Raw genomic sequence first — 14,951 nt, 5'->3', positions numbered from 1 at the left:
TGCTTGTTCGTTAATTCTGCTGATATTGCAAAATTATCTTCAAAACTAATTTATCAATTTAATTTAACGGTTCTTTTTGTTAACCTATGCTGCTCATACCAACCTTTTTGACTATTCCCCACAGTCTGCTCTGCTGTCTGTGGAAGCCCGTTTCCGCCAGTTAGAGAAAAAAAAAGAAAAAAAAAGAGTTAAGACATAATTATGAAATACTATCTGAAAATTATGACTTAACATTTTTTTTTTTTTTTTTTTTTAATTTTCTAACGGGCGGAAACGGGGAATTCCATACGCTGTCCGTATGTTCACATAGAAAATGTTTGATTTTGTAGACTGGTATGATACCAAACGCTTTTCGCCTACAGAATGCCCCGCTTCGCTTGCCGTAGGAAACACGGAAAAACTGTCAGTGGACATGTTTGTAGTAGACAGCTAGTCTCTGCTAGCCAGTTCAGGCATTTTATTGTCATGGCAAAATGCTCAGTTAAAAGGCGATCTTTTGTCTGTTGATGAAGGAGGATGTGGAGGGGATGTGGCTAAATAATGGGAAACGTTTTTGGGAGAAAGAGTCGACCTTCTCGTGTAACCGAACAGGACAAAGCCATTTTGGTGAGCTGATAGCAACAGATTAGTACCGTTACATTAACACAAGGTAGAGCTCTGACGTTAGCTAGCTGGTGCAGCGCTGTTGTAGACTTGTTCGGCATTGCATTATATTGTAATTAAGCATTTAACATGATAGTCTTCGTTAGGGCCAGCTGAGTTAAATGACATCTGTACATATGACAGCTGTTAGAATTTAGGCGAAGACAAGTCCTCGTACAAAGCAATCCCTAACAAATCAGTCAATGAATGTATAATACTCTGGTAATATTGTCTAAATATTATTGTAAATGTTGGTTATCAACTTAACCATTAAATTGTTTAGTTTTACCATACAAATAAGCATCGTTGGGTGGTAAGATTAATGTACACTCGATAAATACAGCGTTTTGCTATTAAGTTACCGATGTGTTTGTTTTTGTCAGCAAGTATTGACTGTATTCCTTATTTGATCATACCTGACTTCGTATTATTTCCCCAGCAATTGAAGCAGCAGAGGGATAAGCTGAAGCAATATCAGAAGAGAGTCACCCTACAACTGGATAAAGAGCGGCTTCTGGCCAAGCAGTTGTTAAAAGATGGCAAGAAAGAGTAAGTATGGAAAAGGATGGTCAAAGATTTTCTATGGTGGTGCTGAGAGGATAACACACCGCAATTGCGTTGAAAACACATGCAAATAGACAAAAGCAAACAGAAAACATCTTTATTAAAGCTGCTGAAGGTGGGAATGGTGTAAAGAACGTTACTTTGTTTCTGCTGGGTTTGGAGAAAAGGTCATAATGCCCATCTGTACTCATCGGTAAGTGGAGTAATTTGAGACTATTGCGAAATCTCAGCATTTTCCAATGCCTTTGTATCTAGCAATGTTATTTTTCCCCTTGTTCCCGTAATGATGGACCAATCATAGCTAATCCAATCCTCTGTCCTGATTGGTTAAGGGGCGGCCCCTACTACGTCCTCCGATTGGTCATGAGTCCAGCACTAACATGACTCAAGACTGCACAGGCCGATCTGGGTGGGGGGCTGGGCTTAAAATTAACACCCGCCATTGGCGGGTAAAAAAAATTGTTTGGCGTGTAAAACAAAAACACACACCCGCCAGTGGCCGATGGAAAATTTTGTATTGCATGTGAGGTTTTGTTTTCATACTTTCGCCCATTTCAGGCTATTTTGACCCTTGCAGCGCTGTACTTATGTTGTGATTTGGTATGTCGGGAATGGCGTGACGTCAGCTACTGGAGTTCTATTCATTCCCTTTGCTTGAAGAAGCACGGCGGGAGGAGCGTTTCGAGGAAGATGTGGCGACACATTCCCGGTGTGAAGCCAGCACAAACAAAAAGGATAAACAAAGAGGCAGGAGACGATCAAGTGAAAGATGTTCCTATTAAAGCTGTGAGACCGACTTTTGTCTCACTCAGTGAATGTAAAAGGTTGCACTTTTGAATATTTCTGATACATGAGGTGACTAGCCAATGGCAGATGAGGTAAAAAGTTAATTTTACGCCCTGGTTCGGGGGCTGAGAGGAAATCTGGTTGGAAGGGATAGTGTTGACATTCGAAGTCCTTCTCACTGTACAGATGTTTACTTTGTGACTACCAACAGCAGCTTTAAGTCGATATGTGCGCAAAATGCCGTGTGATCAAAGTGATGAATAGGGAATTTAGCTGTAATGCAAAAAAAACAGATCATGCTACTAAAAGACCACCAACAACTACCAAGACCAGTGATTCTCAAATGGGGGTACGCGTACCCCTAGGGGTACGTGGGAGTACTGCAAGGGGTACTTGACAAATGTAAAAAAAATAATAAAAGAAGTTTGCATCACAACAAATAAAAAAAAATGATTAAAAACAACTTTATCAACAGCTTTAAATTTTTATTTCAATGCAACATCAAATAGGGCACTATTTCCAAATTGAGCATATTCATTCATGAAATATATTATTTGCAAAACTGGACCAGACGGCCTCCGACTGTTGACGTCAATTGTTCAGCGAGCGATCATGTACATTTGCATGCTAATAAAAGGGCGGCCAGGAGGATAACAATGGACAGGTGGTTGAAATGCTTCTTGTTTGACAGAAATAAATCGGTGTGCTCCTTGGGCCATCAAAGGTACTAGCTGCCTCAATCTTTAATTATTTCTGAAAATATTGCACTACAAAAGTATATAACTTGTGTCATCTTTCATTTCAATGTTATTATGGCACTGTAAAACCACATGCATACATTTATTTAAGGTTATTTTCCCTTATTATTTCCTGAAATTTTTCTCGGCCATACAAGGGGGCACTTGGCTGAAATTGTTTTTGAAAAGGTGTACACAAGCCAAAAAAGTTAGAGAACCCCTTACCTAGAGAACAGCAGCCAGTTCTGGTAACATGACGCAATAGCTTGGATTGCAGTTATTGGTATAGTAACTGAAGTCTGATTAATAGTCTGATCATAGGTGGAGGGAAATTTGATTATATCTTACTTTAAATTTTGATTCCATGATTTAGACATGATTCAGACATTTGCTTTTAGCCAAAAGTTAGCCCGTAAGTTATTTAAGTCTGCTCATCCGAATAATCTGACCCCCACTGACAGATACCAGCCTTCAATAACTTTTCTGCTCACCTTAAACATGGCTACAACAAGCAGGAATGCATTTCCGAGCTATGTTTTTTACATGGTCTCCCTTGAGAAACACTTCTGTTATTGTCTGTGCAACTTGCAGATTGTTCATGTATTTGGTAGTGTTGTCATTGTGTAGTTGTTTTAAATCATGTCGTTTTTTTCTGTATCTGCAGCTCTATCATTTAATGCCACACATGTTGTATTATTGATAAAGATATTTTCCCTTTTTATTTTTTGTTTCCTTTTTGCTTATGATCTCTCAAATTCTAGTGTTTTTTTTTTCTCAGGGCCAACATATTTTTCAGTTTAGGTGTCTTATTTTGTGGTCTTGTCCCATGAACGAAATGTACAATGTAAAAAGGAAAACAACAAAAACATTCACTTCTTATACGTACGCTTATACGACTGTATTTTTATTTGTTTGCTGTGTCATTAAAGTCACAGTAACAAGGGACACTGAGTGTAAACAAACCGATAATATGTTGATAATCCCTCAGGTTGGTACAGTCCTCAGCAGAACAGACTATTGTCTGGTTTGAAGCAGACAATCATGGCTAACACCGGACTTCCACCAGATCTGTGTCCTGTCTGTCTCCGATCCGCTGCGGTCCGGCTCTATGCTCTCTCGTCCGTCAACAACCACTGGTTGTGTTTTCGGAACGCAGCACAGAGCAGGACTGCCGGACATCTGGAGTCATGTGACCGAGGTTTTCCCGTGGCAATCACTAAAATAGAAACCTATCAGATCCGGTGCTGTGACGGATTGGAGACGGACCAGACACGGATCTGGTGGAATTTGGCCTTAAGGGACGTTCAATAACTCTTGTGTTAGTGGTAGTTACGTTTCCTCTCATCACTTCTTCTCTACTCTGCTTATCAGGTAAAGAACACTGCAGGAGCTTGCAGGTCAAAAGAGATGTCAATCATGAAATCACATCCCCTCTTTTTAAAATCAAACGACAAAACTTCAAAAAATCAACACTTGAAGAACATCTGTCAGCATGCTAAGAACTTAATGACAGTAACCATGTTTGAGGAAGATATATTTTTTCCAGACTTCACCCAGTCAGCAGGAGGAGCTCTTAATCTTTTGTCTTCACAGTCAGCGCACACTTAAGACATCCATTGTAATAAATAGTTTATGATAAACAGATTTAGCTTCATACACATTTTTTAAAATACATTCTCATGACTTTTCCAAGCCTTTGAGGCATCTTGTCATGTGCATACGTTTTCTGGAATTTCTGTATGTACTAAAAGACAAAAATTAGGGATGCACCGAAAAATTTCGTCCGAAAATGGCCCAAAGGAGCATTTTCGGTTTTTGGCCAAAAGACTTTTATCACCAAAACAACACGGCCAAAACAGAATGTTGTGATGACGCAAGCAAAACCTGAGGCCAGTACGCACTTGTGTAGATAAGGGCCAACATGTCTGCATCCGTTACTCCTTTGATTGCAGCACTAAAGCGTCTTCTAAGCAAAGAGGTTGAGACGGACCACAGAGTGAAAACAATGAAAATGAGTCTGTCAGCACACGTTTCACTGAGATCTATTCGGATCCTCTGCCCTTCATCGCGACTGTACTTGATCCGGGTTATAAAGATAATGACTTGGATGTGGCAATACAGCAGCGTGCATGAGAAATGATCCAGGTCGCAATGGATGTGGAGAACCTAGAAAAGGCCTGTGCAACACAAACAGAAAATGCATGGCCTAATCCCTACTAATAATTGGCATAATCATTTACTTCGGTGTTTCGGTTTTTCGGTTTTCGGTTTCGGCCAAGAAATTTTATTTCGGTACATCCCTAAGAAAAATCCATGTCAAAACTTGACACATTTTATCTTAACTAAATCTGTAACACGATATGTGGTTTAGGACAATATAAATGTATTCTAGGAACAATGACGCACCAGTTAGACGTTTACAAACCATATTATACAGGTGTTTGTGAAACATATTTCCATTACTTTTCCAAAACGTTCTGTTTATTAATTTTTCCAAAACTTTTCCAGGCCTGGAAACTTGTATTTTCCAATTCAAGGACTTATCCAGGTTTTTCATGACTATACGAACCCTGTGTGTGGACCAGGTTTCATCATCTCTATTTAACATCTCTTTCTTTCTGTATGGAGTGATGCAAAATATTTGAAAACATAGAGGCATTGTTTGTTTTGTCATGTTGTGCTGTTTTTATTTGTAAATGCAGGAAAGCGCTGCTTCTGCTTAAGAAAAAACGCTATCAGGATCAGCTGCTAGACAAGACAGAAAATCAGATTTCAAACTTGGAGCGCATGGTGAGTTCTATAAGATTACACTATTTGATGGCATCAAGTTTTTATTTATTCTTTTCATACTAATATTTCTTCACAGGTTCAAGATATTGAGTTCATGCAAATTGAGATGAAAGTCATAGAGGGGCTAAAAGTCGGAAATGATTGTCTGAAGAGTATGCATGAGGTAAGTATAATTTAATGTTTTTCTTTGTGTTAAAAACAAAGCACCTCCCACACTCACATGGCAATAAACCCCCTTAAAGCGCCAAATATGTGAGAGTGTACTTCAACAGAGGCAAAGTTTCCCCAGATAGGCATACTTTCTTTAAAGTGATCCTTGGGTGAGGATTGTGTAGCAGAGAAAAGCGTGTGGTTTGTGTTAGCGTAGCTGGTGCACATTGTTTGAAGATTAAAGGATTAAGAGGCAAAGCCTTGACTACAGCGGTGTGACTGCCGCACATCCTTGGATACAGCGCACAGATCTTGCTCAAGAAAACTCACAAGCCAGCCTGAATTTGCAGGAAACACTTTTCATCCCAAACTCTTTCTTTCCATAAAGCCTATATTACTTTTCTTGTCTGTCACAGATCATGTCAATTGAAGATGTGGAGAGGATCCTGGATGAGACGCAGGAATCAATTGAATATCAGAAGGTAATGTCATGAGAGTCATTTACACCTTTCATCAGTTTGTATATGTCTGTATAAGAGATTTGTCTAATAGAGTCTTGAAGTGGCACCTCAACCAGTGATCTAGAATAGGGGTTCCCAAACTTTTCAGCCCGTGGCCCCCAAAATATATGTTTCAAAGACTTGCGACCCCCACTGTCCTTCAAAGTGATTTAATGTGGCTTAATTTAGCTGGTCTGCAAAACATGAGCCAACCTATATGAGCATGTTCCTGTGCTGTTATAAATGAACCTACTGCTACCGATGCTTTTGATAATTAAATGTTCACTAACCCAAAACATAGGAGTCATCTGGCAAAAAGAAAGGCAGAAAACTCATTACATTTTCTATTTTAAGGTTTTATTTCAAGTTTAGCTACTATTTTTGTTGATCATTTTTACTATAATGGGTCAAATTTACTATTTTTAGATAACTTTTATCATTTAGCTTTTTTTTTTGTTTGTTGCATTTCTTTAGTTTTTCTTTGTTCACCACAAGTTAACAAATTATATATAAGTAACATAAAAACCAACAAAGCGTAAAAAAAAAAAAAAAGATAATTAAAAAAAATATAAAAATAATAATAATAAAAAAATAATGATAATTAACATTACAAACAAAAAGGAAGTCAAACATAAGAAAACAAGGTAAATAAACAAAAATAAATTAATAATAATAATAAATGTTAGATAAAAAAAAAAAACCAACAACTGGAAGACATCTCACAACCCCCCATTTGTGTCTCGCGACCCTCCAGGGGGTCCCGACCATAGACTGTATAAAATATGGATGTAGTATCTGTGACGTCATCCATCTGTTCCTGAGAGCTGTTTTGAAGCCAATCGACAGCGGCAGCCGTATTTGAAATGCGGAACTCAACCAGGCAGAGTGTGACGTATAGGGGCGGAGTTTGAGCCTCTTAGCCAACAACATGTGTTCCCAACCGGGAGTCAAGTCAGTCATGTCCTTATTTGGGCAAAAACTCGTAATCTTAATATCTTCTGAACCGTCGCGTTAGGAAAAAATTCTCCACCGTACAGTGTGTGCTGATAGAGAGATTAGCTACGTAGGGCCAAGCCGTTTTTTGAACCAGGCTATAAACATGTTTATTAATGCTGCAAAGATCGTCTTTTTCCCGTTCATGTCTATGTGGTTTCCGGTGTTTCTGCAGCCAGCCTCAAGCGAATTCTCGACAAATTGCAGTTTATAACACTTTCGCATGGGCTTCATAGTTTGAGACTGAAGGTTGCTGCCTGGTTCCGACCCACACTTTGGGAACCCCTGATCTAGAATATAGTACTTGTCTTCAAAATGTGGCTAACGCCAACATTGTTTTGGACTAGCAACAACTGTATTAATTAATTTATGTAATAAGATGCTATATAACCATATATAACCAAAAACTGAGTTGACTCATAACATTTTTTCCTCCTGTAGCAAATCGATGAAATGCTAGCTGGAGCTCTGACACAAGACGACGAGGACGCTGTTCTAGCTGAGCTTGAAGCTATCACTCAGGTGCGTGTTAAACTGCATGTTTAACCTTTAATGATATGGAGGATGTTTGCTGAACACACACACTCTCTCTGTAACACCCAACTCCTCATTTATACACAACACACACTTATCCTGTTGCAACCCGTGCTTCAGCTGTCTGCCACTTGCACAGAGCTGTAGTTAAATACGTGATTCAGAGTCCAGTCAGGTTGGGATTATATACTTAAATTATGATAGCAATTTTGAAACTAGATTAGTAAAATTTCAGCCTCTGGGGAAGAGGAATAATTCTAGCATGGTTAGAAGAACTTTGGAGCAAGCCGTGGTTTCTATTTTGTTTGTAATAATAGGCTGTATAATTGAAACCAATGGGGGTATTAATTTGGTTGATACATAATAATTTGAGCTACAGCAGATGTTTCGGCTTTTGTGATCTAATTATTATTCCAAATGACACACACTTCAAAGCCTCTCAGACTACACACCATTCTGGTTCACACTTTAACACAGGCACATATTTAATTTGAAGTCTTGTATATCTGACAGAGAGGAGAAGGCAGAACTGTAGAATTTTATCTATTGATGCTTTGGTTATACAATCAAACAGATTAAGGCTGAATAGTAAGCATTTCTGTACACCAGTGTCCTTAGATTTTAACAGTAGCCAAAGATTTTTGGTGTCTCATGCAAATTCCTTCCTCTCAAAGACTTCAGGAGTGGGTCATAAAACAGGCTGTGTCTTACTTTTTGACCCCCTTTCTGAATTATGAAGCTTCCATCACAACAATGCAAACTTTTTAGGAACTGAGAGCACGTTTTTATGCTTGTAATAAATCCCTTCTCTAGTTTGGTCAGCTTAACCTTTCATGTTTCAACTCTATTACCACTGTGTCTCTTCAACTATATCAGGGAGAAGATGTAGCACTTCCGGAGGTCCCCACTGAGCCAATACCTGAGGTCCCAGCAGAAGCAGCTACTGCTGAGCCAGGTACAGTAAAATTTCTTATTTCACACAACAAAGATTTTTCTTCACACTTTTGTGTGTTTGTAATGTCTACCAGACTGATCGTATTTGCTTTACTTTTCTAGAGAGGAGAAAAGCAAAGGAAAAGCCAGAGAGAGAGATGCTGGCAGCCTAACAGACTGGATTTGTGGATGGGAGTTGGCGCTCTTTCTACTGATAGACACTCTGTGATTTTGGATATTTCCTTCTTAAATGTTTGTTGATGATGGAGGGGCCTTCGCAGTGCACCTTCACAGCTTTTACTGGATCAGCACTGTGTTTGTACTCTGGTACTCTGCATCCCTGAAAATCTACATAGAGGAAGTGAAGTGTCATGACTTGGATAAAAAAACAATGTCACATTGTAACTGTTGTGATTTTGGCATAACACACTGAAAGGATGCAGTTTTAGATGTTTTACACATAAAATTGGTTGTTTTTTTTCCCATAGTAAATTGAGCTGTGGCAACTACATGTTTTCTTGACTTTTCTGTCAAAGAGTGACTCATTATTTTTCCCTCATTCTTTTCTTCCCTTGTTTCCTGAGAAAGTAGCAAGGTTCTATGGCCCTGTTGTTGTGGAGTATCATAGTTTTGGTTGATATATCCAATGTATGTGTCATAATTTCTCCAGAAGGGGGCGCCCCTTGCTAGTTTTTTGACTCAGGGCAGGTGTCTTCAGTCAGACTCCATCAGTTAAATATGTGGGGTTATTCACAAAAAGTGGAAACTTGACGTTGAATAAATTAAGATATTAAAGGGAGTGTAGTATTTTTAACAATGCAGTAATCTAATAAGCATGTACAATGAAGCTAGCAAAACATATCACCTATACAGAAAACAGAAAACTAACACCTGCATACAACCTTAAGTAATATAATATATATATACTGTGTGAACAGAAACTTCAAGGAAAGCTGAACTGCATATCTTGGTATAGGTCATATATCAGTGGCAGTGCAGTGTGCACAAAGACTAAATAAGGCATACACTTTCCAGTTTTTTTAAGGTCTCTTAAACACACATGAGAGGAATTTATTTAAATTGGTGATTGAAGGTTTTTATGGATAAAAAAGAGCTAATTATTAAACGTTCTTACACTGAAAAAAAAAACATACCTGCCTGTTTAAAAGGTACAGAGATGAGGGGCGGGAACTGAAGTTACAAGATGGTGCTGCGTTTAAATGCTATAGGAAATATTGCACTTAAGCTTGGGCGCACTAGTGTAAATACTTCTAATTAGTGCTATATCAAACCTTTTAGTACAAGGATTCCCAAACTTTTCAGCCCACGACCCCCAAAATGTAGATACCAAAGACTCGCGACCCCCACTATCCCTAAAAGTGATTTAATGTGGCTTCATTTAGATGGTCTGGAGAAATTTAGCCTACCTACATGAGCATGTGTGTTTCCTGTGCCGTTAGGAATTAACCTACTGCTACCGATGCTTTTGATAATTAACTGTTCACTAACCTTAAACTTAGGAGTCATCTGGCAACAATGAAATTGAGAAAACTCTTTAAATTTTCTGTTTTTAAGGTTTTATTTCAAGGTTAGCTACTATTTGTGTTGATAGGTTTTACTATAATGGGTAAAATGTACTATTTATAGATAACTTAAAAAAAAAAAACACTCTGGAAGACTTCACATGACCCCACCATTTGTGTCTCGCTACCCCTCAGGGCGTCTTGACCCACACTTTGGGAACCCCTGTTTTAGTAAATACTCGTTGATACAATCCTTTGGAGTTATATACATTTTGTTGTATTAAATTTGAATCATGTATCAATGATTCATTGTTTGTGTTTTAGAAAATGTATGTAGTGTATGGAAGGAATATGGATTGAGTTGCAGCGCATTTACCGGTGTTTCCCGACTTTTCAAATTTGTTTCGAGCATTCCTGCCGATTGCGCGAAGTCCAAGCTGCGGAGGAGTCCGTGAAAGCAGCAGCGGGCTGTCAGCTGTGGAGAGGGAAGGAAGGTGTGTTTAGTTGGAGTGGGGTGTTTCAGGAGCGCAGCATCGTCTCACTCTCTCACGAGCGCATTGCCTCGCCTTTTGTTTGATCCAACTCGTGTCCATTTCCCCGTTTCTCCCTTTATTTTCCACGGATACACGTTTCCCGGACAAAAACGTTTATGGTCCTGGCTGAAGATTCCACGATGTCTCGCACCGACGAGGTTCACCGCATGACGGAAAACGTCTATAAGGTAAGGTTCAACTCATGAATAAAGTTTGGAGACGCGCGTAATGATACGATGTCAGCCGCTCAAACACAGTGGAATCCCACCATCAATAAGACTTTATTTCTGATAGTCAGAGATGCGTTCAAAGCCTGCTTATTTCTCTTCGATAATCTCTTTAGGGATAGGCGCAGAAGCTCATTTCATTCTATCTTTTTGATCAGTTGCCAATTGACCAAATCATCTGTCTTCCACCTCCACTTGCTTTCACAGTTAATTCAACACCATTTGCTTAAAATATCCGCCTTGCTCACAAAATCTAACTCACTCACTCAATCACTCACTCAGTCTATTCCTACGCGTATAAGCCTACATTATGCCTGTAATCCACCTACTGCGCTGATAGTAGAGGGAAATACTAGCAGTGCATTTAACTACAGCCTGGTTGTCCTACTGAAATAGGCACATATTGCATTCCAGAAGTCAGTGTTTGACGGGCAGACAAGGTTGGGCTTATCTGTTGCAACAAGTAAACATTTGCCCCATAGGGATTTCGACATTCAAACCTGTTATACATAAAAACCTGTGCACACTTTGCATGCAGCTGCTGTGCCTTAGTGGCCTACAAGGTTCTCAGTCAAAATCATCAGTTTAATACAAGTAAATACATTTTGTAAGAATGTGTAAATTATTATTTTTTTTCCTTTTTGGGATCATTTTGTCAAAGAAATGGCAAAAAAACAAGTAGATTTCTATCATAATCTCAAATCTTTAAAACATGATGTCATCAGCTTGCTCATTGCTTTTGTGTTCTTGACTATGAGTCTAAAACCAAAGTGCATCCATTTTGCAACAATAAAAAACAAAAGGATCAGCTAGTACAGGATTATTGTCTGGGGACTACTATTAATTAAACAACAATGCTCACCATTGTTGGTTGGTACACACACTTCATTGATTATGTGAAAGGTTTGCTGATTAACTTTCGGTAGAACAACAATTCCATTAATCAACTAATCGTTTTAGCATGGATTTTTATGTAATTTATTTTAAGAACTCAAGGCTTTGTTTCATGTTTCAGATCTGCAGACAACAAAACTTTAAACAACAAGCCCCCTCACTTGAGATAATCTCTGGTGGCTTATTTTAACCAGAGGTCCCTGTTAATTCTAGTCTCTTATACACTCCTGGTTATTACTTAAAAATCTTTAAATGTTACCCTACTTTTGAAAGCCCATGCCCTCATGCCAGCTGTAGCTTCCCAAACAGAAGGCCAAAAATTGGTAGAGGCTAGCTGCTTGTTCTCCTCCAGGGAACAGACATCCATCAGAAAGGAGGTCAGATGAGCAGAGACTGACTGCTGCTTCTTTTAGAGCCAACCAGGGAAGTATATGTTTCAGATGTCCGGGCTCAATTGGTCACACGGCCTACAGTTTGTTTTTTTTTGTTTTTTTTGGTCTGTCAGTCTTGGTTCAAGTGTTTACAGCTACAGATGGAAGTTAATCAATATAAACCCACTGTAGGCGTCAGTGTGAGAACAGGTCCTCTTCATAGATGGTCTTGCTCATTGGAGTGCAAACCCAACAGTGTGGGGTTTAGTCCCAAGGGTGGTAGCATCCAGTCAGGGACCTGACAGCCAGGAACGCTGACACGCTGTAGACTGAAGTGACTCCTTTGCACTAGGGATTTGACCTCGTGGCAAAAAGCTGGGAGGTCACAGAGAGTGTTATCTACAGTCGCTGCTTGTTTTTCCCTGCAGTGTAAAAACAAGTTTCTCCGTGTGCTTTAATATTTAAAGAGATGGGTTCAGTTTGACTCCCACCATATTTCAGAGATGAAAAGCATCGGTCTCTCAAAGTATGCTGCATATTTTTAGGCTTGAAAACAAAACACCAAAAACAAACACCTGCTTTATTTTTTTGCAATTACAGGTGCATCTCAGCAAATCAGGATATTGTGAAATAATTCAATATTTTCCATCAGTTTCTCAAGAAAGTGAATATTAAATACATGCTAGACTCATTACATGAAACAAACATGTTCAAGATTTTTTGTATTTTAATATTGCTAATTAGAAAGCTCAAAATATTACAATATTACATTTAGAGTTGGCGTAAATTACTATTCAAAAATAATTAATACCATGAATCTCTCAGTCTTGCTCAGAACATGCAACCAGTCATGGAGAAGACTGCTGACTTAACAGTTGTCTAAATGGCAATCATAGACACCTTTTCACAGGGAGGGTAAGCCACAGAAGGTCATTGCTGAAAAGGCTGGAGAAGGTGCACAAGCATCAGGAATGACTGCAGCCTTGAGAGGATTGTGTCACAAGGAAGTGGACTTGGGCTGGTGTTGGAGCATTAAGAGCCACCAGGCACGGATGTCTTCAGGAAAGTGGCAACAACTGTCAAATTCCTAATTCAGTGGTCCTCTTTTCAGACCAGTACATTTAGCATTTTATTGGTAAATTAAGGTCCTAGAGTCAAGAGGAACAGAATCCAAGGTTTTTGAAGTATAGTGTGAAGTTTCGGCAGTCTGTGATGACTTTGAGTGCCACGTCATGTGCTGGTGTTGGTCCACTGTGTTTCATCAAGTGTGAAGTCAACACAGCCCTCTACCGGGAAATTTTAGAGCCTGACATGCTTCCATCTGTTGATAAGCTTTATGGAGATGCTGGTTTCCTTCATCAGCAGATCCTAGCACCTGTCCACAGCGCCAAAACTACTACCAAATGGTTTGCTGACCATCATATTACTGTGTGATTAGACACACCAGACCTGACCCCCTGTAAAAGTGTCTGTTGGATATTGAAGAGGTAGATGAGAAACACCTGACCCAAAAGTACAGACAAGCTGAAGGCTGCTATCAAAGCAAACTGTTCTTAAATAACATTTAGCAGAACTGCAAGCTGATCACATCCATGACACGCTGCATTGAGTCAGTAATTCATGGCAGCAGAGCCCCAATCAAGTATTAAGTACACAAATTAATATACTTTTCATAATATTGTATTTTATTGATGCTAGGAACTATTCTAATAATTTGAGACTTTAATTTTTATTTCAAAAATATATAATAATAATATATAATTATGATATTACAAAAAACAGAACTTTTCACGATATTCTAATTTGTTAAGATGCACTTGTATGTTGGTTACCCACATGTTTAAACATAGAAACTGGTATTAGTTTTGATGCAATACACCACACTGTCCTCAGCTGAGGTGCTGATTAAAACTTCATCTGTTTGCTCACCACGTTGAGGGAACAGTGATGCTGCAAGGCATTCTACATAACTGAATTGGATAAAAATTATATTTCTTGTGTAAATAATTGAAAAGATGCAGAATTCATCCAAAAACTTCACGTAAACTGACGATTTAACTGAGTTCAACCTGATTATTTTTGGTGCAGACTGCAGGGTGGAAAGACGTGGCTGTCCCTCCTCCAAGCTGTAGTTCGCAGAGTTGAACGTTTCAGTTTGTGTCCCTTTTTTCTTTCACCACTCATTCATCATTTGCACTGAAGACTGAATATGGACACTTTTGTTTTACTGCAAGTGTTTGAGAGTAAGTCTCCAAAATTATGAATGGGACCTACACCTCTACTTTAACTCTGCCCATCTCTCTTGGATCCACATTTGAATGCCTAAGCAGACAATAATTGTGTCTGGCTGTTTTGCATGCAGACCCACATCTCCTGAGAAAAAGGAGAGGTAAAAAAAAAAGTATGGCATCTGCAAAGTCATTACATCCAGCAGCTGGGCAGATACTGAGTAATCGCAGGGGGGAAGCAGGGGGTAACTGTGCTGCTGTGAGTCATGTTAGCCCAGTTGAGTGTGTGTGTTTAACAGGGCAGGGACTGTGAGCACAGTGAGGGTGAGACTGGAGATTGAGAATGTCACTGTGAGAGTTGTTCCTTTTGGTAAAGGCTACGGAGACACTCCTTTTAGTGTTTTGGAGATGACTTTATCTCAGTGACACGAGAGTCAACCCAGTAAAACCTAGCAATCCCAGAGTGATCCTTCCGTGACTCACTTCAATTCTCCTCCCTCACATAGACAGGCAGTTCCAGACGCAGCGATTGGCATCTAGTCATTC

General features: G+C 39.2%; 2 protein-coding genes across 6 annotated transcripts in view; both read left to right on the top strand.

Moving 5' to 3' along the window:
• Window positions 1-378: 378 nt before the first annotated feature.
• LOC117804606 (charged multivesicular body protein 6-like) lies at window positions 379-9,138 on the top strand. The gene is made up of 8 exons (XM_034672916.1): window positions 379-606; window positions 1,082-1,191; window positions 5,432-5,519; window positions 5,596-5,682; window positions 6,086-6,151; window positions 7,604-7,684; window positions 8,573-8,651; window positions 8,753-9,138. The coding sequence occupies exons 1-8, from the start codon at window positions 541-543 to the stop codon at window positions 8,800-8,802; spliced, it is 627 nt and encodes a 208-aa protein (XP_034528807.1). The 5' UTR covers window positions 379-540; the 3' UTR covers window positions 8,803-9,138.
• Window positions 9,139-10,619: 1,481 nt separating this feature from the next.
• The window catches only part of baiap2a (BAR/IMD domain containing adaptor protein 2a), a 79,020-nt gene continuing 74,688 nt past the window's right edge, over window positions 10,620-14,951 (top strand). For 3 of the 5 annotated variants that reach the window (XM_034711759.1, XM_034711762.1, XM_034711761.1), the window contains exon 1: window positions 10,621-10,873. In XM_034711759.1, the coding sequence (XP_034567650.1) occupies window positions 10,802-10,873 (72 nt within the window). In that variant the 5' untranslated portion in view covers window positions 10,621-10,801. Of the gene's footprint in view, window positions 10,874-14,951 lie in introns of all 5 variants that reach the window. The other 2 variants (XM_034711758.1, XM_034711757.1) reach the window with 1 other exon arrangement.

This window comes from Notolabrus celidotus, chromosome 20 (assembly GCF_009762535.1).
Source record: "Notolabrus celidotus isolate fNotCel1 chromosome 20, fNotCel1.pri, whole genome shotgun sequence".
Classification (NCBI taxonomy): domain Eukaryota; kingdom Metazoa; phylum Chordata; class Actinopteri; order Labriformes; family Labridae; genus Notolabrus; species Notolabrus celidotus.
Note: the sequence above shows the minus strand (reverse complement) of the source record. Positions and strands in the feature narration are given on the sequence as shown.